General features: G+C 41.5%; 1 protein-coding gene across 3 annotated transcripts in view; it reads left to right on the forward strand.

Moving 5' to 3' along the window:
- The first annotated feature begins 1,191 nt into the window (after nucleotides 1-1,191).
- Nucleotides 1,192-24,561, forward strand: part of LOC114876530 (transcription factor kayak) — a 29,390-nt gene continuing 6,020 nt past the window's right edge. Inside the window, exon 1 of one of the 3 annotated variants that reach the window (XM_029188095.2) lies at nucleotides 1,192-1,604. In XM_029188095.2, the coding sequence (XP_029043928.1) occupies nucleotides 1,473-1,604 (132 nt within the window). In that variant the 5' untranslated portion in view covers nucleotides 1,192-1,472. Of the gene's footprint in view, nucleotides 1,605-7,407; nucleotides 7,902-21,659; nucleotides 22,058-24,561 lie in introns of those variants that run through there. The other 2 variants (XM_029188094.2, XM_029188096.2) reach the window with 2 other exon arrangements.

The raw sequence follows: 24,561 nt of genomic DNA on the forward strand, positions 1-24,561 counted from the left end.
TCTGATAATTATTCAAAATTACGCGTTACATTACAGCAGCCGAGAGTCTCATCTCCCTCCTTCTTTCTTCTCGGCTCTCGTACGTTAAGAGAACTCATTACTCTCCGTCGTTCGCATTAGATATCTCGATTTAAAGAAATGACTGATTTATCTTTCCCTTCGATCTGATCAACACCGTTCGTTGCGTTTCACGGTTGATCATGCATCAAACTAATAACGTAGTGTGTACGAGGCTAGAGGGAACTAGTAACCTACAGCTTCATCGTATCTTGGCAACCTGGTTACGTAGGTATGGCACCTGTGTACGTGCTTCAAAAGCAAGAGGAAACGGCAGGTTGAAGAACGTCTAGCCATCCAAAGGGAGCAGGTTAAAGGCGCGAATATCCAACATATCAGATTGGTGAGTCAGACGTCTTGTTCGATATGTTCCGGCTACCCCGTTCACCGCCCACACGACCTGCCACGGTATGACTCATCGACGATTCTTGGAAACGGAGCGCGCCGTTCATTCGAAATTTTCGTCGCTAAGCGACGCTACTGTGGACTCTAACCTGTACTATGTGCCTAGGAAACTCTGCACCTATGGATTCTGACATTCGGTATTGTTCAGGAAGTTCCACTCCAATGGTACTATCGATTGCGCAATAACCGTTACGCCAACGAGAGGGAACCAGCAATGAAATGACTGTGTAATAGTACCGCGACTCGGTCAACGGTGAAATTGTAATTGGAAAACAAGTAGTAGTCTGTTGGGAATGATGCAGGAATGAGGATGGATTTAGAATTCAAGGCAAGTGTATCGTTCGAGCGATTGCAGAAAGGTCTTTGCATTACTATTTTGTCCTTATCTCAGAAATAATCTGGAGCATCACTCTATTCGATAAACAGAAAGATCGTATCATAGTAGGTATGACTCTTAGAGTGATATGTAAATAAATAGTAAGCATATGGAAAAAAGGCTCCATCAATTCAATTTTTTTCTTCACTGTGCTATTTTGTTAAATAGTTAGTGTCTAATCACAGCACCTGGTATATGGAACCCGTTATACGCACAAGTAGCGACGGCCCTGGCTCGATCGTCGCGAACGTAGCGCAGCGAGCGTCGTGATTGGTCGCCTGGGAGTAGCTAATGACGTCATACGCGTTCGTGGAGCCTCGACGAGTAGAAAGAGCCGAGGTAGATCGTTGAGCCGAGGACCGAACGTGCGCGAACCTCGAGGTATTCCCCCACGGTATGAGTCATCGGGCGCAGTTTCACACAGTTTCGGGCAAAGGAACCTGCGATCAGTGTGTGCTGCTTTCGAGTTCTTCGTAACAAGAATCCCGTGTACCTTTTTCAGCCGGATTAGGTACACCAGCTTCGAAAAAAAGAGAGGTTATAAACGCAACGAGAACCGTCGTTGACTTTTTTCTTGTTTCGCGTGAAGAAACGAACCAGGTACATAATCTCCTTGCGCCTGAACAACGTAAACATGAAACTCGACGTGTCGGAAGCACTTTACGACAGCTCGAGCGTGTCCAGCGATAGCGGGACGTCACAAAGCTCTCGCGTCAGCCATGATTTTCTCTCCAGCATCGCGAATTCATCCATGCTACCTAGTAACGTGAGTATCCATGCTGTTCTATACCTAAGCACATGTAAACAAGCCATGTCGCGTAAATTTCTCTGTTTAAATATGGCTACTTATGCAACCGCAATTATGCATATGTATAGGATACGTGGTTTGATAAGCAACGTTCACGTGATTGGTTGAGTACAATCCGCGAATTTCTGCCACATATTCGAGCATTGCCGTGAATATAAAGTCTACTAAATGTCGTTACGTAACCAAGTTTCCCAGAATGATTAAGCATTATTCGAAATGATAGGTTTCATTAACGATAGGCTTCTGGGAGTTACCGAGAAGTGGCTTTAGCGTTTCTACAAAAAATCGTGTCAAAGTTTGATGTCTGAAAAACGATTACCAAGAATGTTACCAATTTATAAACCTTGACAGGTTTTTGATTTTATTGGAGGAAATCTTTCTGACACTAAATCTGGGGAATTAGCATTTTGTTAATATGTATGTATTTAATACCTACCTGTAACCAGGGCCGGCCCTGGGCTTAGGTAGACTAGGCGACCGCCTAGGGCCCTCATAACATTATTTTGCGTCTAAGAATGCAAGAAGAGTAATGTTTACATGTAAATATATTAATCGATATAGATGCAAATCTAAATTAGTTATACAAGCTTTAATGTTAATTTTATACATTTTATTTAAAGTATTTTTTTTATGTCATATATATGAAGGGACCCTTTTTCGGACCCCTGAAATGTCAGGGCCGGCCCTATCTGTAATATATTTTTTATCTACAATTTAAAAAAGTCGTAAATTTTAAACAATACACTTAACAATCGTCTAGACAACGAAGATGTAATCGTTCCGTCACTCGAAGATGGTACACACACCGAAATCTAAATTTATAAGTCGCGTGGCGTCATCGCTATAAACTGTTCAAAGTAAAAACATGATTTTCGGTTTTCACAATTCTCAGCGAATCGTGAACACATGGGTCAGATAACAATTGTCATCTAAGTAAAAGAAATAAATATTCTTGCGCCATGATAATGTTCATTCGGATTGAAGCTAAGTAAAATGTACACGCTCGGATAAACAACTTTCATTCTCGTCCCCGACCATAACGTAGCTATCCGTTTAAGGCGCACGGTACTTAGATTAGGACAACCAATCAACTTCCGAGTTACTATAGAATTATCCAATGAAATGCTATCTTACGTATCAACGTCCATTCACTGATCTCTACAGATCAATGATCCTCGTTGCAACATAGCAATCTAACAATTATTTTTATATACTTATTTAGTAATTAGAAAAATATCTTTTTCTCGATAAACATTTCGATGAAACATAAAATTATAAATTTTAAACGCACTTGGTGAAACAGGTTCCCAACGATGCGGTATATGCTTTGACGTTGAATACATTTATAGAAGCGAACGATTATGCTAATTTTCATTTTCTTTTACTTGCGTCATTTCTAGCCAGTGTATAGTCCCGTGTAACTTAGGTTTTTCTTAGGTGAGGTGAAATGTAGAGGACTAGGAGTTTTAATCCTGAATTCCTCGAAAACCGAAAGGCTATAGTAAGCTATAGAAATTCGTTATGGATCCATAAGTCTTCACATTAGATAAAATATGTCAACACGAACAGAACAAAGGAATATAACATTCTTACACACTCGTGCATGGTTTGTGCTGTTGATAACAGCGTTGGAGGGTTTAACGCGCACCCTCGTCGACCGGTAACCCTTGCAACACCCTACGTATAAATTCTCTGGCAGACGATGGTATTGATCTAGCTGCATTTCGACTGACATGGCTTCTGCTGTCCCCAACAGCTGTTTTATAAAGAACCCTTACACGGTCGCCGGGTGATAGCCTCGGTCATTTAAAAACACGCGCCTTGCCGTATTGACACGCGCACTCGTCGCGCTCGTGTGTGCGCCAACTTAAACATACACGTGTACGACGCAACAATCACACGCGTCTGTCTCGTGTGCGCAGAACCATAGATCGTAGTACTGCGCAGCATTAATGTTGCGAGTAGATAGCCGGCCAAGCCAGCTGTTGTCACCTAATTATCTCCGTCGCCATTAACGGTAGGGTTCAGACAAAGAAATCGACCGATAAAATGTAAATAGTACTAACGACGAAGAAGAAACGTGACGGCTGAATCGCGAATACTTTACGGCTCGTGGCGGCACAAAAAATATATTTACGATCAGAGCCACGGGGAAAAACAGGGACCTGCTTTAATGGTCAGGATTGCCACCTCTCAAAAAATTCCCCTTCAAAGTTTTTCGACAATTTAAATATAATGGAGCTTCGAATCGCTTCGAATTTGATTAGCGATCTAAACTTTCAAGACCATGAGATTCTCGGGGCATTTAGGACGTCATAGTCTGCCTTGCCAATAAGCCTTAGAGTTGGATTCATAGAATTTTGCAATAGGCTTTGAATTCTGATTTTGCTATTTATCCTCTTTACCGTTGTTTTACTGTAATTCGTGGTCAAGGACGACTAGATTGAGTGAAACTAGCGTATCTATAGGTGGCATCCATTTTCGGATATATTGGGCTTAGGGAGAAAGTATCTGTTGATGGCCTAGATATCGAATACTGCTTTTTGCCTCCGAACGATGCAAATCTCGCGTGATTTCACGTGGTTTCTTTTTTTAAAGGATATCTTCGTTAAATATGACTTATTTATAACTGTCCTTCTCGGACAACGAAATAACAAAGAAGTACATAAACAGAGAAGTTGTACTTTGCCTCCTGAGGGTTTCCAAGTTTTCTTGGAAATCTCCAGTAAGCGTTCGATCGTCAACAAAGTCACGAAGGTATAATCTTGTTCCCTCCTCCATTGTATCTTCCTTTATTGTCCGTGGATAATGCCCGGTTCGTGTTTTATCCGTGGCGAGAGTAAAAGCACACGCTACACGGATCCTTTGACACGCATACGGAGAAGACCGACTGATTCACGGCGTCGCATCCGATTACTTATTCCCTCTTTGTTCCTCTGAATATTCAAAAATATCCGCTCACAGTTTTCCCTGCTGGAGAAAAGTCTGTTCCATTCAAGGCTTCCGCTATTCCCTTGCGCACGATTTTCGGCAACCATTGTTATGCCGCGCAACGCGTCGGCCCTCGCGGCTTTTTTGGTTTACCCATAAACATTCGATTGACCCCCGGTGCTCATTAAAATGTCTCATTGTTCTACAACAAGACAAAGCTGGCCGGATCCTTTTGGGGTCGTTCAATCTTTGATTTTCTACTCCTTTGTGTGCCTGACGACATGTCGGCATCGTTAACCTCTCCGAGTCCTCAATTTTTCTTCCTACGTGACCGAGGTACCTCCTGTGACCCACGTTGAATTTCCCATTCACCAGTCGTTTAATACTTTATTCGTCATAAAGTGTTTCAGAGCTGCGCTTTCGAATGGCATCGATTGTTCGGAAATAGGGTGAAGTCGTATGAAAAATAATTAGGGTGAATCTTAATTTTGGTCACTTACACGTTCTTGAGATATTGTTTGCCAATTATCCACTTAATAAAAAGTCAGAATCAACATACATTTGAGGTATGTAGATATATTCGTGATCAAATCAGGCTTCCCTTGGAAAAATGATGTCTCGGGTTCCCATCTTTTCCCGAGAGAATGACATTGTACGGTAAAAGACCCCATATAATATACACATATACGGTGTAGGCGTCTGGCCAATCACCTGCGCGTAAACGTTTACATGAGAAATATGAATTGAAATTGATGTATTATTCAAACTTCTCAGTTATATACTAAATTTTATAATATCTAATAACTGAAATATCATATTAATTTGCTTTTAAATCACATTTAATATTAATATGATAGAAATTATAATTTGAGAATTCTTGCTTATCGAAAAGCCTGATTTGATCACTAATACACCATCAGTGGTACGTGCAAATTAAAATCTCAAGAATTTCTTATACCTGTGTTTCTAAAAGGTTTCCAATTGTTCGTGTAACAGTAATTGACTAGTATCCTGTAATTAGCGAGAACATTTTTAGACCGCGCACAACCTCCGAACCGCAATTAAAAAGCAATCCACTCGGAGCAAGCGTTCCTACCTGAGATAATTAGAGCGAATTCCGATGCGAAATTATCTTTCAAAAGGGTAGCTTATGTAAAAAAAAATGTTTTTCTCAATATAGAAATTCGAAACAGTTTAAGGTGTTGAAACGTTTTATGATAGACAATCTTAGACCTTCCGTATGAATCATTCTCTGTTGATATTTCGCATTTCTTTCTCTGTCAGTAGACTTTTCTACCAAAACAACATCATAAATCTGTCAGGATCAGTATTTTTCTCGGAGCGGAGGAAGGGACCGATATTGTATTTTCTCGCCCTGCGCACGCTGAAGGGCTGCTTCCGTTCAACTTCATAGCGGTATTGTTTTCCGAGTGTGCAAAACAAGGTCGTAAATCATTATCCCTTCGGTCTCGGTATTCATACCTGTGCTACCGCCAATGCTAACAACATGGCGATTAAAGGCAGGCTTGTACTTGCAACGAAGATAAACACCCTCAATTTTTTGCAAGATATTAAAAAAAAAAACGATAGAATAACAATGCCATATTTTTCAAAATTACCAAATTTATTCTATTTATAATTGTATATGTAATTGTAATGTGTTGAGACTTCGCTTTTAATACACTTCTCATACGCTCCATATAGTCTCAAGCACAATGGATTTCTCTTTCTTGGTTATTTTTTTTTTTTATAATTCTTGGACAAAGTGCGTTCACACGTACGTTGCACCGGACTGGCAGAGTTCGTCGAGTTCGTTGCACGTGTGTCCGCGCATATGCATCGAAACAAGAACAAAGAGACGAGCACGGTGCATGCATACATCAGGGAATTCCCCGTACCGAAATAAGTGAGAAACGCATTTGTTGGTCTCGCGACGATAGCCTCTCAGCGTCACAATAATTTTTTTCCTATTTTTCGCTGTTCCACACATCTGGCCACGAATCTAACGCGCAGTAAACCACGTGCAGGCTTGGCTCGTTATCGTACAGCCTATTATTTAAGTAACTATAAAAATGATACTTTATTCGCTTAAAATACACGCTTCGAATAATCTTTTATTTATCGCCGAGTTGAAATAACCAACTCGAAACACCTGTGTGCTTTGAAATAATTACCGAAGTCAGATAATCTTTTATTACACTCGAAATTATTTTCGTTCAACTAACGTCTATTTAACAAAGGAGTAGGCATAAAATTTCTCGATGTATTTCCTAATGCCGTTACGGTACAGTACCCGAAAGTAAGGAAACTATATATAGCCGTGTGTTACATAAACAATACACAAAAAGTTCAAATGTTGCGATAAAACCGTAATTATACACATATGGAATAATTTTTATCCATCGCAGTGTTTAAACATTCAAATAACCGCATCGGTCGCGCCATTAGGAAACTTAAACGACAGTGTGTTGTAAGTTGGAGTTTTTTAGACGTATTCTCTAAATTTAATCGCTGGTGGAACGATGAACAGAAGTTTTCATTAACATATGTCCCGTTAAACGATTAAGATTAGCTATTCGTTTGGCAAATTATGCAAAGTTAACGATCAGTATACATACCTAGAAAAGGGGATCTAGTTCTTGGTGGCGCGTTAGCTGATTCCGTGGAAGTCGAGATACAAACAGTATTTCGGTACGTAAGGGACACGTTGATTGGCCGCGAGCTATCGCGCGAATCAGCAATCAAGATGGCGATGACGTCACGTAGTGGTCGCTCGACGCTGATTGGTGGGGGGTCGAGCGGCTGTCTTTCTATATAGTTTCCCAGTTACATTGGCGGGCTCAGTTGGGATACGTAAGCACACGCGACACTTGAACAGTCACGTTGTTACTTCGTTGTTGCATGGTTGAACTTGTACGTGACAGTGACGGGGAAAAAGCAGACTCTATCAATTTATACGTGTCTATGCCGTTTGATCGGACGTGGTTCTAGTATACTCGGTACGAAACGTGACATCGGTGAACGAGAAAAGGGTATCGTGCCGTGTCGTGCCGTTTCGTCGCGAGTGTTCTTGGCTCGCGTTCAAAGTAAACTGTCGAGTTAAAACTCTTCCGCGAAGGAGCAACTAGATATTTCTTCTTTCCTTTTATTTGTCTTGTGGTGAAGTTTTGAAAGCAAAACCGCTCACAGATGACGCAACGTGTGCCTAGCGCAGGCTTTTACGACACTATCGTCGAAGATCACAATTACACGATGTTTTCGATGTATCCACCGACATCAAACTTTTCTGACCCCTGGCAGCTGACGAAAGAGGAAAAGGCTATGGTAAGAGAAAACACTTTCGATAACAGGCATCTATTAGTAGTATATAGTAAAATGGTAGCACAAATATATTTTGTTGGTTCGATATAAACGAACATCGATTGTGTGCACATCCAGGTGTCACGGTCGAAAGTCGATCGATATCATCCGAAGTGGTAACGATCGCCGTGAACTTAGTCGCAAGTTTGTACGACCATTTATCTTACTCCTCGTGACCGGAACAAAATTATTGCAATTTTTATTTTCACCGATAGGTTCTTTGACGCACTTCCAATTACGTTTTTAGCCATTTTCAGGTTCTGGAATTTTCGTATACGTGAGATAGGATTAAAACGTTAAATAAAAAATTAAGCATGAAAGTAGAAAGTGTTGCACGGTGATAGCGGGTAATTGAGTCGGTAATTGAGGTCGTACTCGTCGATGACGTCTTCGCTCGAATTTCTAAGAACCGCGTTATCGCTTTGAATCCTCGATTCTTCTACCTGTATTATTTTTCTCGTTTATTTTTCCATTCCTTTTAGAACATATCAATATTCTTACAATTGTATTTTTCTTATTTTCTTTTTTCCTTAAAACTTCCAATTATATTGTATAGATCGTCAATGGACTTAAGTTACTAGGGAATAAGAAACCTAGAGGAAAATTTTCCATCTACAATTACGGGAGACATGGATATTAACTTTTTTAATGCCATTTTCTGACCGTACTTTTATCTTAATAAGATTATCTTGGAAAGAATAGATAAGGATCTTAAAAGTCTCTATTTATGGCGTGTAATTACATAAGCGGTTTCTAAGGTATTCTACATCATCCGACGGTTAATGTCGTCATTAAGACCTTCATGATCTTTTGCGAACATCTTCCCTCGACACTCGGTCGAAAATGACTTCTATGAAATCCTACAAGGAATCCTATTTTTCTGACCTTTGTCATTCTAAAAACAAAACAAGTCTTTTGGAACAAACGTTCATAGGACCTTTTTTTATTCTTAAAGTGAACAGAATAATATGTTAGCCATTTGGAAGAGAAAGTATTTGACTAAATATGGTATTATTTGATGCTATCTGTAACTAACGTTATCACTAACTGATAAAAGACAAAGCTTGCTTATCTTTCATACAATAGAATAGAAAAACAACAATAATATGATTGATATACTGAAATTAAAAAAAAAAATAGTATGATAGCATTATGTTTGACTTAGGTTAGTGATACAGTGTCCTGATTAAAATCATGTTTTTAAAAAAAAATTATCTGGTAGTTTTTATTCTGTTCACCAATGTCAGTCATTGAACCTGGGTGTATTGTCCTGGGTGGAGGAAAAGCATTCTCTGGCGAATTTAAGAATGCTTTGTGTGCACGACACCGAAGGAAAACAGTTAAATCTGACAGGAAGCCCGGAGTTAACGCTCGTTAACCCACCAATTAGAGGGTTTAGTTGAACGAAGGCCTGGGTTAAGTTTAGTGGTAGCAATATGAACGCGGGTCATAAGGCAAGAGGTGTCATCCTGCTGCCTCTTGGCCTCGCGGCAAACATAATCGTTTCTTTTTTCCCTTCTCTACATTCTAAGCGCGAAATTCATATCTACAATATTATTATTTTTTTTTTAAATAGAAAAGTAAATTGGAGATCAATTTCAACTACCGCGTTGTTTTATTTGAATAAACAATGAAAAAATGAATTTATCAAAATCAGTTAATACGCCTATTAGTCTCTGATCATATCATTTCCCGCCAGTTTGTCAACTCTAACAAGATAATTAGATATCTGCAACTCCTTATCTGTCCAAGTCATTTCCGGCTTCCGTAAACAGTTTCCACGAAGCTGAAAGTGTTACTGCGACGACGAGCAATATCCGTCAGGCGATTTGCATAAGTTTTTATTTTCGCCAAGCTTAGCTCAGTTCGAAGCGGCGCGCGGCGTGGCGCGGCACGGCACGCCGCTTGAATGACTCATCCGTAGCACTCTCGTAGTTTTGCCAGCGATTTATGAATGAAAATCCACGCACGTGTCGCGTGCGCGCAGGTTGTACCGCGACACGCAACATTGCCACGCCGTTATTATTCGCGCGACGCCTCGTAAACACGTCGATTACGCGTTCGCCCCGTGAGACATCGGTACCTGGAAAAACAACCAGCCTGACATCGGTGTGACGGTTTTACTCTGTGAAACTAGTTTCTCGATTTCTTTTTCCACATCTAGATACCAGGAAACGCTGGACAGACTGATTTCAGTACCGAGAATCTGAGATCCGGTATCTTCTGGTTTATATTAATTATAGTAAATTGAACAATGCTCGACGTTCTGTGTGATTACGAATTTTTCCTTTCTCAATTTTTCTAGTGAAAAAATCGCGTGCTAATTAATTTAGTATGATTTAAATTATTACTTTACTTTGGGGCACACAAAATTGCAGTTATTTAGAATCTGATTGTTCTTGTAGACATATTTTAATAAATTTTGCGTAAGATTCTTTTTTTCACGCGGTCAGCATAGCAAGTCGGTAATCCGGTGTAGTCGACCTCGAAAGGAGGTCGATTCCACGGAAAGATATCTTGCGTACGAGTGACGTCAATACGTTAACACTTTCCCCTGGAGAGTGTCTTTTATATGCGATGCGTGGACCTCTTCTACGACTTCGGTTAACCTTTCGGGGTTTCCCCCCGGCAATACCTAACAATTTAAAGTCTTCCTTATTTTCTGATAAATATTCATTTTCGTTTGGAAATAACCGTATATTATCATTTTCTGGCTGTGGCATTTAAACGCTTCATTACCCAATACCTAAGATTAGTAATGTTATTTAAAACAATATTCTTCTATTGTTTTTTCGACGGTAACCTCCGTGTAATAATATTATCGCAAGGAGGATCTAAGATTTATCTTTCAGACTATAATGTTTCCATATCACTCTGCGCCGAGCTCTACTAAAATATTTAACATTCCTCTGGAGGGTTCAAAGAATAGCCATCGCGTGAAAGGAAAATGTTTCTGAAAACATTGTACGTGGTTGATCCTCTGACCGTTTCAAATTGATTTCCGGCAGAGTGGTACCAAAAGGTAAAGAGACGTGGCCTTTGATTGGTCGTGAGCTTCGAGAAGGAGAATCAGTCTGGAAGAGAACGATGCGTCTACTAAGCTTCACGATGATGGTTATAAATTCAAAGGAGATCCTTTCTCGTCCTTATTCCACTCTGATGGTATGATAAAGTGCTCCACCTATTCAAGGGTGTGATGCGTTGCCCCTTTAATAAAAGCCGGTGTATATTCATCGTTGAAGAGGTCGTGGAACCCTTGAGGTTCATTCCAGACCCACGTGGGACGAAAGCGTGTATCCAATTTCATGAAAGCATACTATGCATCGCTATATGGGGCCCCACCAAACGGGGACACAAAAGGGACGTGGGTGCCTTTTTAACGCGTCACCGTATCAAGCGGTTCATTATGCTCTAATGTATTCGAAATTAGGCTAGCTGAAGCGAACACACGGAATGGTACTTTGATAATCTTTCGTCAAAAAAGAAACGAGGATTGATGGTGATTAATTCTGTTAAAGGGGATGGTAATTCGATGTTCTTCTTTTTTATATATTGTAGTACAAATTGCTGTGATTAGGTAGTGATAGGAGTAGAAAATCATAGGTGTTAGGGGAGAGTTGCCGAATTTGGACCGTCGCCTAGATTGGACCCATCACCTTATATTACCTCCTATAACAAATAATATCGCAGTATTGTCAGCATATCTAACATTGATGAATGGTTGCATCAGCGTAGTATACATCAATGTTAGATATGCTGCCTATACTGCGATATTATTTGTTATAGGAGGTAATATAAGGTGATGGGTCCAATCTAGGCGACGGTCCAAATTCGGCAACTCTCCCCTATTTGACTCTCTTCTTTTTCAAGAAACTCATCCTTCAATTTCATAGGTATTAATCATATTAGAGATCTTTTAGGGGTTAACACTAGATTGCCGGACAAATGGATCCGTCGAAATAGGTATAGCACATATGGATTTTTGGAACTAAGGAATTAGTATTTATATACATTTCATAATCCCATTAAAAACCAACATATGTTTCAAAAAAAAATTATTAAAATTTTTCTATATACATACATATGTATATAATAATAAAATCGTAAATGAGTCAAATTGACTCGCTCCGACAATCTAGTGTTAAAAACTGGTGATTTTATAAAAAATGTACATTCGTGATGAAATAAAATTATCCCGGGAAAATAGCGATGTCCCGAGATCCCATCCTTCCCCGTCTGCATTTCCGGGGAGAATGACAGTGTAGGGAAAGCACCCCCATATACCCATACGTGGTAGCGGGAATTTAGAATTGAAATTCATATATTATTGAAACTTTACAGTTTCTAAATTATTTTTAATACAAATTCCGTCAAAATTAATATTCCTGCTGTCTTTACGTATATCGCCACTTTTCCTAGAGAAGCCTGATTTGATCGCGAGTGTACGCGAGGGTCCCCATACGTGGTCGCATTTATAAACGCGATTATGTTGGTATTCTCATATGGGGAGGGAGTAAGCTGCCGAAGTGCAACCAGTCGGAAATGCCTTAGTGATTGCGTCACTGGTCAGGAATTTACGGACCGTTTCTGCCCTCGAAGCGTTTTCTTTTACGCCCGTGTGTTCCTTTTTTCTCCCATTCCATCCTTCGTCCTTAACGTGTCCCAGGCATACTCATCTTCGTTTCACACTCATTTTTCCATTTCGCCTGGCAAACCTTCAAAATTACTCGCTCGAATACCTTCGTATTTTTGTATCATAAATCCGATTTAACAACTCGTATGTTTCTCAACGGTTCTCTTATTGCTCAACGGTAATAACTATTCGAAGTACTATCGTTATAAAAAGCTGGCCCAAAATCGGTGTGTCGAAGGACACCGTGCTCTCCTTGCGGGAATCCTTGATACGGTTGCTCAATTTCAAGCAATTTCAGCCAATATCTTCGTAACGAAGGATTACTTACTGAAATTTCGCCAAATCAGTGTATTTCTAATGAAATTTCCTAAGGATCGCTTTGTCGATTTCAAAAATTCACATAAAAATGTAAATTAAATTTAAATTAGGAATCTCCCAGTGGTCCGCCGTCCGGTGGCAAACAATTCCAAGTTCATTACCTAGCCTTGGAATTATCGAGCATTCCATTCGCGTGATCGCGCACCATTTTCCTGCTAAATCATTCGAAATGTTACAATTTCATTCAACTACCATACTACACTCCTGAAACCTGTCTTTAAACGGTGAATCAAAGGCGACTGGAAAATATTCTTAAAAACGTAAACAGTGATCGATTTCCAGGTACTCGATGACGAATAAAATCTGGTTTAAATACAAAAATGTTGAATCGGTAGTAAGTACAATGGTTCTCGTGGATCGTTGAATATAATTGCAACAGTTTTATCTTGTGACTCGCGATTACGCGCGTCACGGGCCGTGTACGTCGATCAATCGGAGCTAATCGATCATCTGAGGCGAAAAGTGGGCGATTAAAAAGCCTCGAGGCTAGTCGTCGATTTCGCAACTCCTTATAGTTCTGCATCAGGAAAGATCTGTTACGTGATCTATCTACGAGTCCAGTGAAAATTCGTTTCTCTTCTAATACGATATATTCCTCTGACGTACGAGATAAAATCTTGGATTAGTTAGATAACCTTGGCCATTTCAGAATAGAAATTCCCAGGGTAGAATATTGTAATAAATTCAGATTAGATCTACAGTAATAGCGTTTATTATAATAATTTAAATTTCAACAAATGCAATTAATATTTGCCTCCATTTAGAGCCACGTTTATCCCCAGGTAAAACAGGGACGTGCCTATATTGGCCCGGTAAAAAAAAGAAGGGCCTGTGTGATCTGGTACAAAGGAAATCACAAACCGAAGCCGATCTCCAATTTAGCGATTGGGTAATAGAACTGACCTACAACGAGCAGGCTCGAAACGCGAAGCCTTGGCACGACACGATCTCTGCCGTGCTCTTAGCTCGCTACGTAAAACGGGGACAGGGCCGAGATGACGTGCAGGGAATTTCCAAACTTAAATCGTGACTCCCCTGTGTCGTTCACCTCTGATCGTGAACCGCGACACGAGGGACACATCCCGTTCCCTTCTCTCGAAGACTTTGGTTCCGAGTTCGGTGCTAAAAACAGTGAACGAGCAGACCCACTCTGTCCTTATCTTCTCGCGTTTATCGGCTACTGACAGAGCAGTCCAAGTACTTTCCAGTCTGATGTATGGTGTCTGTCAGGGACATCCGTAAGAAACGCGTTACACGTTGCTCGTTCGCGTTTCTGCCTCGTCACGTTCAAGGAGATCGTAGATGTACCTCCCTAAATGGCACGCACTTGGATCCTCGTATTCCCATTTCAAAATGAAGGCATTCGTTTCTAAAATTGATACTTCGTGAAATATGCGCTATTCCTCTAAATGGAACAAGCTTGGAAGAAAAATTCACGGCTGAACTTTACATTTGGGCACACAGAATTATTATAGTATTCGAACTGAACGTTTTTAGCGTATTTTAAGAGGTTAGTTTGACGCCATATTGGTTTCTACTCGTAAAGCCAATATGGCGTCAACCTAACCTCAAAAACGTTTTACATACGGTATAACTTTTGAGCGAATAGATTCCTAGAGTTAAAATTTGTATTTTTCTCCCTTTTTCGTCTAACATTTTTTAAGTATAATAGAAGAAATCAATAATTTTGCGTGTCCCAAAGTAAAGTGCAACTAAGTTTGCCATTTAAAGAAGTGGGCGCCATACAGCTGATACTGAGAAAATTGAGTGTGCCTTTCGGTTGCGTACAAAGGCGTGTAGATTGTAGTAGAAAAGGGAAAACAATCGGCTGGCTGTGCCTGTCGAGAAAGGCCCATAGAAAAGGCGGCGTGTGACCAACAACGGAGCACTGTGTTCAATGGTAATCGTTAACCGAGGCTCAGGGAAGGCCAGACTTCAATTAAGAGCCCTAGACGCGGTAAAGAGAGGCTGGCTACGTCGGCTTCACTTAAATGAGCTTTGAAAGAGAGGAGTTGCATTAACTGAGCGGATCTAGTGCATGCTTTAATCCATTCGAGAGCTGCTTCTTATAAGACGATCCCCAGGAACTGAATTTTTTTCTCCAGTTGCCATAATGGATAGATTATTCATATTCCAAATTTAATTTTTCGGTGCTCGAAAATTTGGGTACCCAAAATCAACTCGAAACTCTGAATAAATTTAAATGCTGGACGAACTTTTAGGGTTTCACCCAAACCGGGAAAAAATTCCCTAACCTAACTTTCGGGCACCCATACATTTCTAGTTCCAACCCTTCACTTATATTCGAAAGCATCGACTTCCGGAAGCCTCGAACAGGCAGCAAGATGGAGATAACTCTGAAAACAAGGACATCCAATTTTAAGTGTCTTTTCTCCTCCACCGTTAAAATATGACCGGTCCAAGACAGAAATAGACGTTTCGAAAGAAGCAATTAGGAGATCAACGTAGTAATTCGGGCTTGCTCCCGTGAAACACAAACGTTGCGCAAACTGGACGATACCGGGAAGAAAAATTATTCTGCTTTCAGTTGGATTTCTTAGGAATCGGTTTTAGTACACGGACGTATCGAAACACTGGGCCTTTCGAGGTTCTCCACCTTTTTAATATCGAGGTAACGGTTCGACAACCGGGAGAGATAATCTTTGACGATCGTAGAATCCACGAATACTTGTTCGTTGGAAGCAGAAAGGGACGAATGACGAAACAGCACGTGCTCGATTTTGAATTTCCTGGTACGATGATTCGGTGACTTCTGCTATCGAATTCCTGTGAGTCATTCGTAGTTGGCGCCTACTTTAATCAGATGCGGTGGTCACGAACATCAGTGCGCGCGTGCGCCCCGTTGCACTTGTCGTATCCATGTAAATCCTTTCAATCTTTCACGATGTTATCGATGTCGAACCATTTTTCACTTTGATAACACTCCATGTACCGTCCATTTTTGTTTTTCGCAAAAATTCTGCTTTTCCGTGTTTGATAAGCTTAAGAGGAGATAAACTTTTTGCAAGAAATAATCGAAAAAATATAAGAGTAGAATTTTGTCGTTTTTGAATAACAAAATTTCTTCATAAATTGTGGCGTTTGAGAAACAGACCGATCGGAAATTCCAGATATTCTTTCCTGGTTACATTTCCACGAACTTCTAAAAAGTAGTCCTCGAATCCGATGATGATGGTCTCTTTTGAAGTTTAGGAGATTTACTAAATCCCTCTTCTCTCTTTTCTCTTTCTCTCATCGTCAGTGAAGTGGTTCGCTCGTGTTTCAGTGGCCGAATAAAGTCATCCTCTTATCCCGGCTAAATGCAACCTTCCCTCGGTGGCCAATCTGTTTTTATGTATTTCGCTCTTTATCCACGAGGATTCTCCTTCGCTCCGTCTCGTATCGTGTGTCCTCTCGAGAAAGGAGGCGAGCGCGGCCGAAGATAGCCGAAGCTGCGAGGCCGAATCGACGAACGACCATGTGGTGATAGCGCGATGACAGAAGCACTGTCAGTGTCACTACGACTGCCGTTGCGTGCGGTCGTTCATCGAGATCGCTTCTTCGTTTCCTTATTTTTTTTCCCTTTTTCTAGTTTTTCTACACGATTACCGGTGAACGTTCTCTGGTTTTTTCCTCGCCTCTCGGGAAATCTTTGATGTCGTAAACCTCGATCCACTCGAGTAGCGACCATTAAAGGGAAACGAATTTTCTTTGAACAAAGTTAGGTTAGATTCGACTTGTGTGCCATATAATCGACGGATTTTCGTGAACGACGGCTAACGAAAGTCGACGAGGTGGTTCGAGGTGAGTTGAGGCTTTAATTCGTTTCCATTTTTGGTGCCGTACGAAATCGTCCACGCAGTCGGTCTTATAATTGCATGTATTATCATAGTATGTTAAATATATACGTTTGTATATTTCGTTTATGAAGACACCAGAATGGGCAGCGAGAAAAAGAAAACAAGGTCGTAGGCGAGAGACGGGTTCGTGCCGTGCACGTTAAACAAAGAGGTAGTAGTAGCTGCATTTTCTTTCCTAATAGCATTCTTATCTTGTTCCCTGGCTGATAGGCGATGCTCGTGCTTTTTGTTTTCTTTCGCTCGCTGCACTTTAGACTCGTCACAGCTGGCTTAGCACACGTGCCTCTTCCCACGTACCGTGAGCTTTCACGAATTGCCTCTAGTTAGAACTTCGAACCTTTAAGTTCTGTAGTCGATAATGTCCCTAGAAACGTATCTATGTAAGGTTTCCTATATAACTTCCTAAATAACCGCCATTTTATTTCTACCCCTTTGAAATAACAAAAACTCGATAAATCACTTCGGGCTGAATATTTTTCAGTTAACTTTCGTGTCGAAACGACGACAAAGAAGAGATCGGCCTACATTTCCCTATCTTTTCGATAGGTACCGAGTCGCATAGAAAAGGAACTTGCAGGTTATGCAATTGAGACGGCACGCGTGTATCGCTTTACGACCAGGGGGAAAAGCGTAACAAACGGGGAAAGTTTAAGTTCCTTGTACGCCCCGTCGGGATCAGTGCTGCGTGTTATCGTGTTTACATTCTTTGTTCTTTGTCCGGGACTGGCGCGATGCATCGACGTGTTTGCGCCAGATCGCGCTTTCGTTGTTCCGTCGCTCCCAACCACACGTGCGTGTTGTGTATCGTTGGGAATGTTTGTTGCAAACGAACGGACGCGCAGATTTATCACGAGTTTTCCATCAGTCGGACAGTGAAATTTAAACGAGACCCATCCTGCAACGTTTCTCACGCGTTTTTAACGTTCCATTACTATTTCTGTGTCATAATTGACTAGACAATGATACGCGATTGGATTAGAAAGATGATGCAATCGTGAACCGTTTCAGGATTATGTTTTTAATCGGTAAATTACTTTGTCGGTAAAATATGTTACTCGGATGAAATTAGAAATATGTTAGAACGATAACTTTACTTTTATACTTTCAAAGTTTGTGTGAACTGCTCATAGTATTACTATTGTTTTCCTATCGAGTCCGCGGATGAAAAACAGAGAAACGAGTAGAATAAACGAGTAGGAAATTATTCCGCTATTAAGTTTTCCGCCTCTAAGAGGATCGGGCACAGGGGATTATCATTCGAGCCGAGTTGCGAACGGTATTTCCTAACCTCTTCACGGAATTAATCTTGTCTCGATATTCGTCATACCTCATCGAAGAATTTAAATTATTTTTCTCTATCGGATGTGGAAGGTATTCGTAAAATCAGGACAAAAATATCGATGATTTAAATTTGTAGTTGGAAATGCTTCTTAAAAGTTACAAAAGCGCGCCATTTTCAGTTCGTTCGGGAAGGGTATATAAAGAAAAAATGGCGTGCTTTGTTATTCAATATTGTATTCGTATCATGTACACCGCCCGTACGTACCAATCTTTTTTCCTATCATGATATTGCTCTCGGTTCTCGCAACGACGACGTAATTGCATTATTATTTACCGCGTAATAGCAACCGTCGCACAGTGCAGAACGGGGAAAAAACACGAGTGCGCATGTGCGGGGGAAATACGGCAATAAGAACGTTACGCGAAACCGAATAGCCATTTAGGCCATCGAAACGGGATTAAAAACGAGATTACAAATGATGCCTTTATTCTCGGTCGTTACAAAACGACTACGGTATTAGTATACGGATTAAAATGTATCGGAAGACGAAAAAGATGTTCCTCCGTCGAAAGGCGGTACACAATTAACCGTGGAAAATAAATGCATTGTTAATAGCCGAAGGATCGTCGCAGTTTGTTTGTCCGGGCACTGCGTCCTTGAGTCGCCCACGGGCCGAGTTGATCGCTCCAGTGATCTTGGCCTGACATTTCAGTGTCCTCCGCGAAAAGGTTTTCGTGGAAAAACCAATGGTTCGGCCATCTCCGAACCGTTGCGCGTTTCGTTGCTTTTGTTTTCAAATTTCTTTGCTGGGCCACGCGCAGGCGCGTGCGCATGCGCACCGGTGCCGGATCGTTTTGTCGGGTGCCACAAATCTTTGTCGCATAATTGACCGATGGAAACGACTGGCTGAACAGCATCCGACCCGTTTGCGGGAAAAAGAACGGCGTAGAATTTAGAACAGATTCCGACATAGCGATACGTCGACGTTTACCTTGTACCGGTTCTCCGGTCAATCTTTATTTTATTACGTAAGCCGAAATTATCCGGCTAAGAATCGATATATCATCGGTGTAAATGGTGGATGCAAATGAATTCCTGATTAATCGATGCGTACCGCGATCGCGTTACAAGCAAATAGTTTCTTCGTTGTTTCACGGTTAATTCGACGCGTAATTGGCTTTACCTGCCGCAATGATCGACACCGTACACGTTTCTCGAAAACGTTTAATGCAGTTCCCGGGAACAACATCGTGGAACACGAGAGCTGGGTTCGTGTTTGTCGAATCCGCGCTAGTTTTCTTGTTAATCGAACGCCCTCCGCGTCCTTATCGGGGTCGAGAAATATGCCAGCAGTTCCTGGAATTCAAAATTGACGCGTGGGTGGAAGAGAGACGTCGAGATATCCGGAGAGGGTTGGCACAGTTAGATTAATACGGATAATAAGAGGAGGAGGGAGGTTATAACGAGAGACCTCAAGCGAATTTCGAGGAAATGTTTATTCCTACGTTGATCGGTCGATTCGTTACCATCCTATCTACCTTGATAAGAGAAGGACTTTGATTCTATACTGGTCAGTGATACCCTGAAAGGATAAATGTCTGGAGGTTACACAGCGGCATACCATCGGAAAATTTTATAAACAATTTTGAAAGTTCCTTTCGCTGTCAGGTTAATTCGATTGGGTCTATTGACGCATCGTTTCCCCCTTCTGTCTGCACAAATATTTTCATCCTGATATCCAGGTGCATTTGTTTCCATAAGTTATTAGAGGTATCTCACGAAGTGAGATCAAATATCTTTCCGTTTCTCATTTTTCTCTGTCAACATGGCGGATTTCGTTTCTCGTCAGACGACGATCATTATTTACCGGTAATCTAATAATGGTAGCGTATACGCCTACCGGATCTGTGTTTGATGTATGAAAATTCCACGCTACCATCGTTGCTTGGTAAAACATCGCACGCTGTTTATTGTAATCTGGCTGCCATATGTTTTCGTATCAAGTCCGCAGAGATAAGCTGGTTTTGAATGTCCATCTCGTGTTTAGCGAGTTACTGCCGTCCGATAGTTCGTTCCTGAGTGACGCAAAAGGGAACAGGTTTTTCGTTGGATGATATAGGTATTTTAATTATCATTATTTCCTCGTTGTTACAAACGTATTGCTATGAGTTCAAATTCCCGTCGGTGAAAACTATACCAAGATGGCCGCGTCCTAACTAGGGTCGCCGCCATTTTGCTTTCCACCAAAACACCCCCAAGTTTGATCAGAAAACAGACATTTTCGATTGCAATAATTATGATCTTTAATGAAAATGTAATTTATGTCATGTTTTTATATTATGATAAAGTAGCAGACTTACGATTGAACATTGGTCCTATAACCCTAACCCTAACTCCGGTTATGTTGCCTCTGATCCACGTCACGTGATCACTCGGTCGAGAATATCTCTACAGGAAAGGAAACAGTCGAAGTGGCACTGTATACGCATCTTAATGTCGCGATACGCGAAGGAAGCCACATCCTGGAAATGTTCGAAGCGATAAACGAGGAAACAAACATTGTCGTCCCTGCGTGGCTCTTCGCTTTAGCAACCCGTTTGGCGGACCATTCGAACTTTATTCCAGGAGGTCTCATCTCCTTCCGATTATCCGCGTCGATCGACCCAATCGATCCGATCGGTTCGATGATCCGGTCCGAAAAGTTTCAAGATCGAAAGAGCCGTTTGGCGCTTCGCTCGAGTTCTCCTGCGAAGAGTTCTTGGCTAGTTTCCAAAGCGACGAATCTTTGTGGGGGAAGGCGACCACCACGCTCCACAGGTGTTTAAACTTAGAACTCGAGTTAATTAAGATCTTCCAGCCGGACGCGCAATTGGGAATTTCGGTCCGCGTAGATGCCGGGGAAAACCACTGGCTGCGAATAAACTTGTTTGAGATTATCAAGGTATTTAGTTGTTTCGTCCCATCCAACGAGTCTCTTAAGCCAATAGAAATTTGTTACAATTCTCAAGTATTCGTATTTCTTGTTTTATGAATGAAAAAGTGAAGGTGTGAAAGATTGTCCGGGTACTTATAGTATTTTCACGGCTAATAAAATTCTTGAGGCATTAGTATAAATCTTAGTCGAGCGCCGCAAATAAATCGGCTGGAACGCGTTAAGCTGGAAACTTGGGACCGTTACGCGATTCCGAAAGAATGTCGCTTTTGCCGAGAGCGGGAACAATGGAGAAAGTCGTAAAGGCAACCCCTTTCTTATCGACCCGCCCATAAAGTTGGGCCACGCGCTTTAAGTCACAAACCCGACACGCTGCTAATACGTTTACGATATATCGAAATTCTCGGCTTTGATATTTAAGAAGCAAAAGGAACAGGAGATGGTGGAAATTATGGAAAAATATGTAGGTGCCATGTTGCAAATTGGACGAGGGCGCGGAAATCACTCCCACCTTTTTCTCCCCTGGTCTCTCTTCTCTCTCTCTCTCTCTCTGTCAAGCGCACATACTCGAAATTCGAAGGTTATTTTTAGATTAGGTTTCCTCGTCGCGTATGGCCACGAAGAACAGAGCGGCATCGAAGAAGCTCAGTGTAAGAGAGGCGTCGGTGGAGGACGCAGTGGTGACGACGAACTCTTCAGAAAGTGAGAAGAGCGTGCGCGAGGGAGGAGAGAAAGAGATATTTAAGGGGGAGGGGAGCGCACACCGACGTCGAAACGATCTCTCACGAACGAACGATCGACTGAAATTTACTTTTTTCTTACCATAAACCCAAGTACCCTTGTTATCCTTTCCCTTCGACCCTCGTTATTCCCGTCTTTCCTCTAACTTTCCCCGTCCTAACCTCTATTCCTTTTTTTTAACGACGAAACGAATAACTGAACGAAATATAACCGATACTTCGAGCTATGGCAGCCACCGCCATGGATCCAGTCGACATTGCTAATATCCTCGCGCAGGAACTGCTTTATCAGCAGGTAACCTTACATGTGTTTTCGTGCATTTACCTTTTGCAACATAACGAAATACTTTTTTCTTTCATTTATCACCGGATATACGTCGATACAATGATTCAAGATTTCAGACCTATGCGAAGGTTAGTGCCGTTCCGACCGAAGCATAAATTTCTAAGGAGCGTTATTAAGTATATTCTGCTTATGTTTACGAGCAAACACAATTCGGATGGTGTCATTAGGCGAGAGCTGTTGAAGCAGCTGTTTGATTTATTTTGAAAGAGATAGATACCCGACGCGCGCCGTATTTCTACTTTGTACCAACAAATAAATCCAGACGTTAAACGGTTAAACATATCTGACCACATGGCCTCGGGAAGGATAGCAAATCCTGTAGCGGCGAGAATCTTGAAAAATCAGAAAGATGTCGCTGGAGATATTTTGACAAAACATATTTGGAAGGGAGAGATAAAAAATATCTCTGATTTATACCGAGTTATATCTCGACGTGAAAGTGGTAGATTTAAAAATAGAAAATCACTTGGATCATCCAAGATACACACGTTCAATTGAATCGATGACGTGTATTGTTGTTCTATTGTCAGGCTCTTCTTGAAGATCACGTACAATTACATTGTGCTTTCTCACAATGGTAGTTCTTTCCTCGAAGAAAACAGAATAATGAGTTCCGAACGGGGCATCGAAGACCGTCTGAAATAAACACTATTTGGCAGGCCTTCGAAATAAGTGTTTCATTCACTTCGTGTGTGGAGTAGACTCTACTCAGTAGAGTATCTCCTAACGACAGGTTAGGGTGGACGAAGTGAAAAAGTCCATTTCGGCAGAAAATGGCGGACGAATTAAAAACCGTCACCTTTCCCTTGTCTCTTTCAAAGCACGCGCCATTCCCAACAATGAATACAAAAAAGACTCGGGACCGAAAAGAGGAAAGGAAAAAAAAAACAACATGGCGTACGCGGTCGCGCGCGACGGATGGATGAACTTGAAGGAGAAAGTCACTATTCGACGCGTGAACGCGTGCTATTGAGCCTGTTAACGTATGCGGGATCATTATTGCGATGCGGACGAGCAAGAATTGTGCAACATTGTGCAATAACCGTTGGAAGTCCACCCGCTTCGGTGAAACAAACAGATCATAAAGAGAGTTGCGTATGAAACCGCGGCACGAATATTTTTACGTTCTCGTAAAAACCATTGAAACCATAACGCGTCATAGCCTACCTTAAGACAGAAGAAGAAAAAAAAGTAACCTCGCTGATGGGGACGGTGAACGCTAGTACGCGCGCCAAATCATTTATGTAGGTATGTGTATAGTAGCTTTAACGAGTCAGTGCACGCAAGTAGAAAATATTCCACGGTATATTTCACGTTACACAAAGGGTATAATCGTTCTACGCACGATTAACCTGCGACAGACGAATGCAAGGTCGCTTTGAACCATACCTAAAAGATCATTAGATTTGACCCTGCATTTTTTTTTCTCCGAGGGTCGAGACGTCTGATTACAATCATTTTATCGTCCTCGATGTCGAGGTTAACTCTGTTTTTAGGAGGAATCTATTTTTCGCGGTATAGTGTTACGCGCATGCGCGATAGAGGTTAGGTTCCCCCGTTCGACACTCTTTATTCTCTAATCAATTTTTTCTTCGAAATCATTTCATTCGGCGAAATCACAGCGTCGATATCTCGCTTTACAATGATTTTTTGGTTATTGATATCGCCCTTTGTCCGCTCACACGGGCCCAGAGTAGATTAAAACAGCAAACGCATTTATTTATAGAAGCACCGAGCGTGTGTGGGATATATACGCTGATTTCGCGTGTATGCGCGCGCATCCGTGTACGTCGCGTGCACGGCCGCGTGTGTCTGCGTAGAAACCGAGGGTGGAAAGAGAACCGACTGCATCGCAAAACGGAAGACGAGAGCATGCATGCCAACGTCGAATATCGAAAAAAAAGCCTCTGTCACGCATCTGCGCGAAATGTTTTCCGTGCGTCTCGGTTGCCACGGTGACGCGACGCCTCGATCGCTTTACAACCTTTTTATCTTTGTTTTTCCGTCCATCGAGTACCGCGATCTCGTGACCTTGCGGTTGTCGCTTGATTGATTTCAAAATCGTGATCTCTGCTACCCTGTGTCGATAATTGAAATGCTCCCGTAGAAACGCGCTTGTCGCCAGTATATCGTAGTCTTCGTTATTTAACCGTTCGATATCATATACTATCCACTCTCTATCAAACAGGTTGTATTTAACTTTCTTTTTAACTAATTCTTCGCAATGTATACTCATAGCGTGCACACGGTGTAATATCATTTATCATACGTGACTATCACCCATGGGGCGTATACCTCAAAGCAGTGCACAGAAATAAAAACCCCTCTGATTTATTACTTCATTTTTTATATTTTACGAGAAAAAAAAAGCAACACGTACGGAGTGTACGAATGTTCTGCATTCCTTGCATTGCTATTAGGTGAACGATGCACGATGCGAGAGATGCAAGAAT

This window comes from Osmia bicornis, chromosome 15 (genome assembly GCF_907164935.1).
Source record: "Osmia bicornis bicornis chromosome 15, iOsmBic2.1, whole genome shotgun sequence".
NCBI lineage: Eukaryota > Metazoa > Arthropoda > Insecta > Hymenoptera > Megachilidae > Osmia > Osmia bicornis.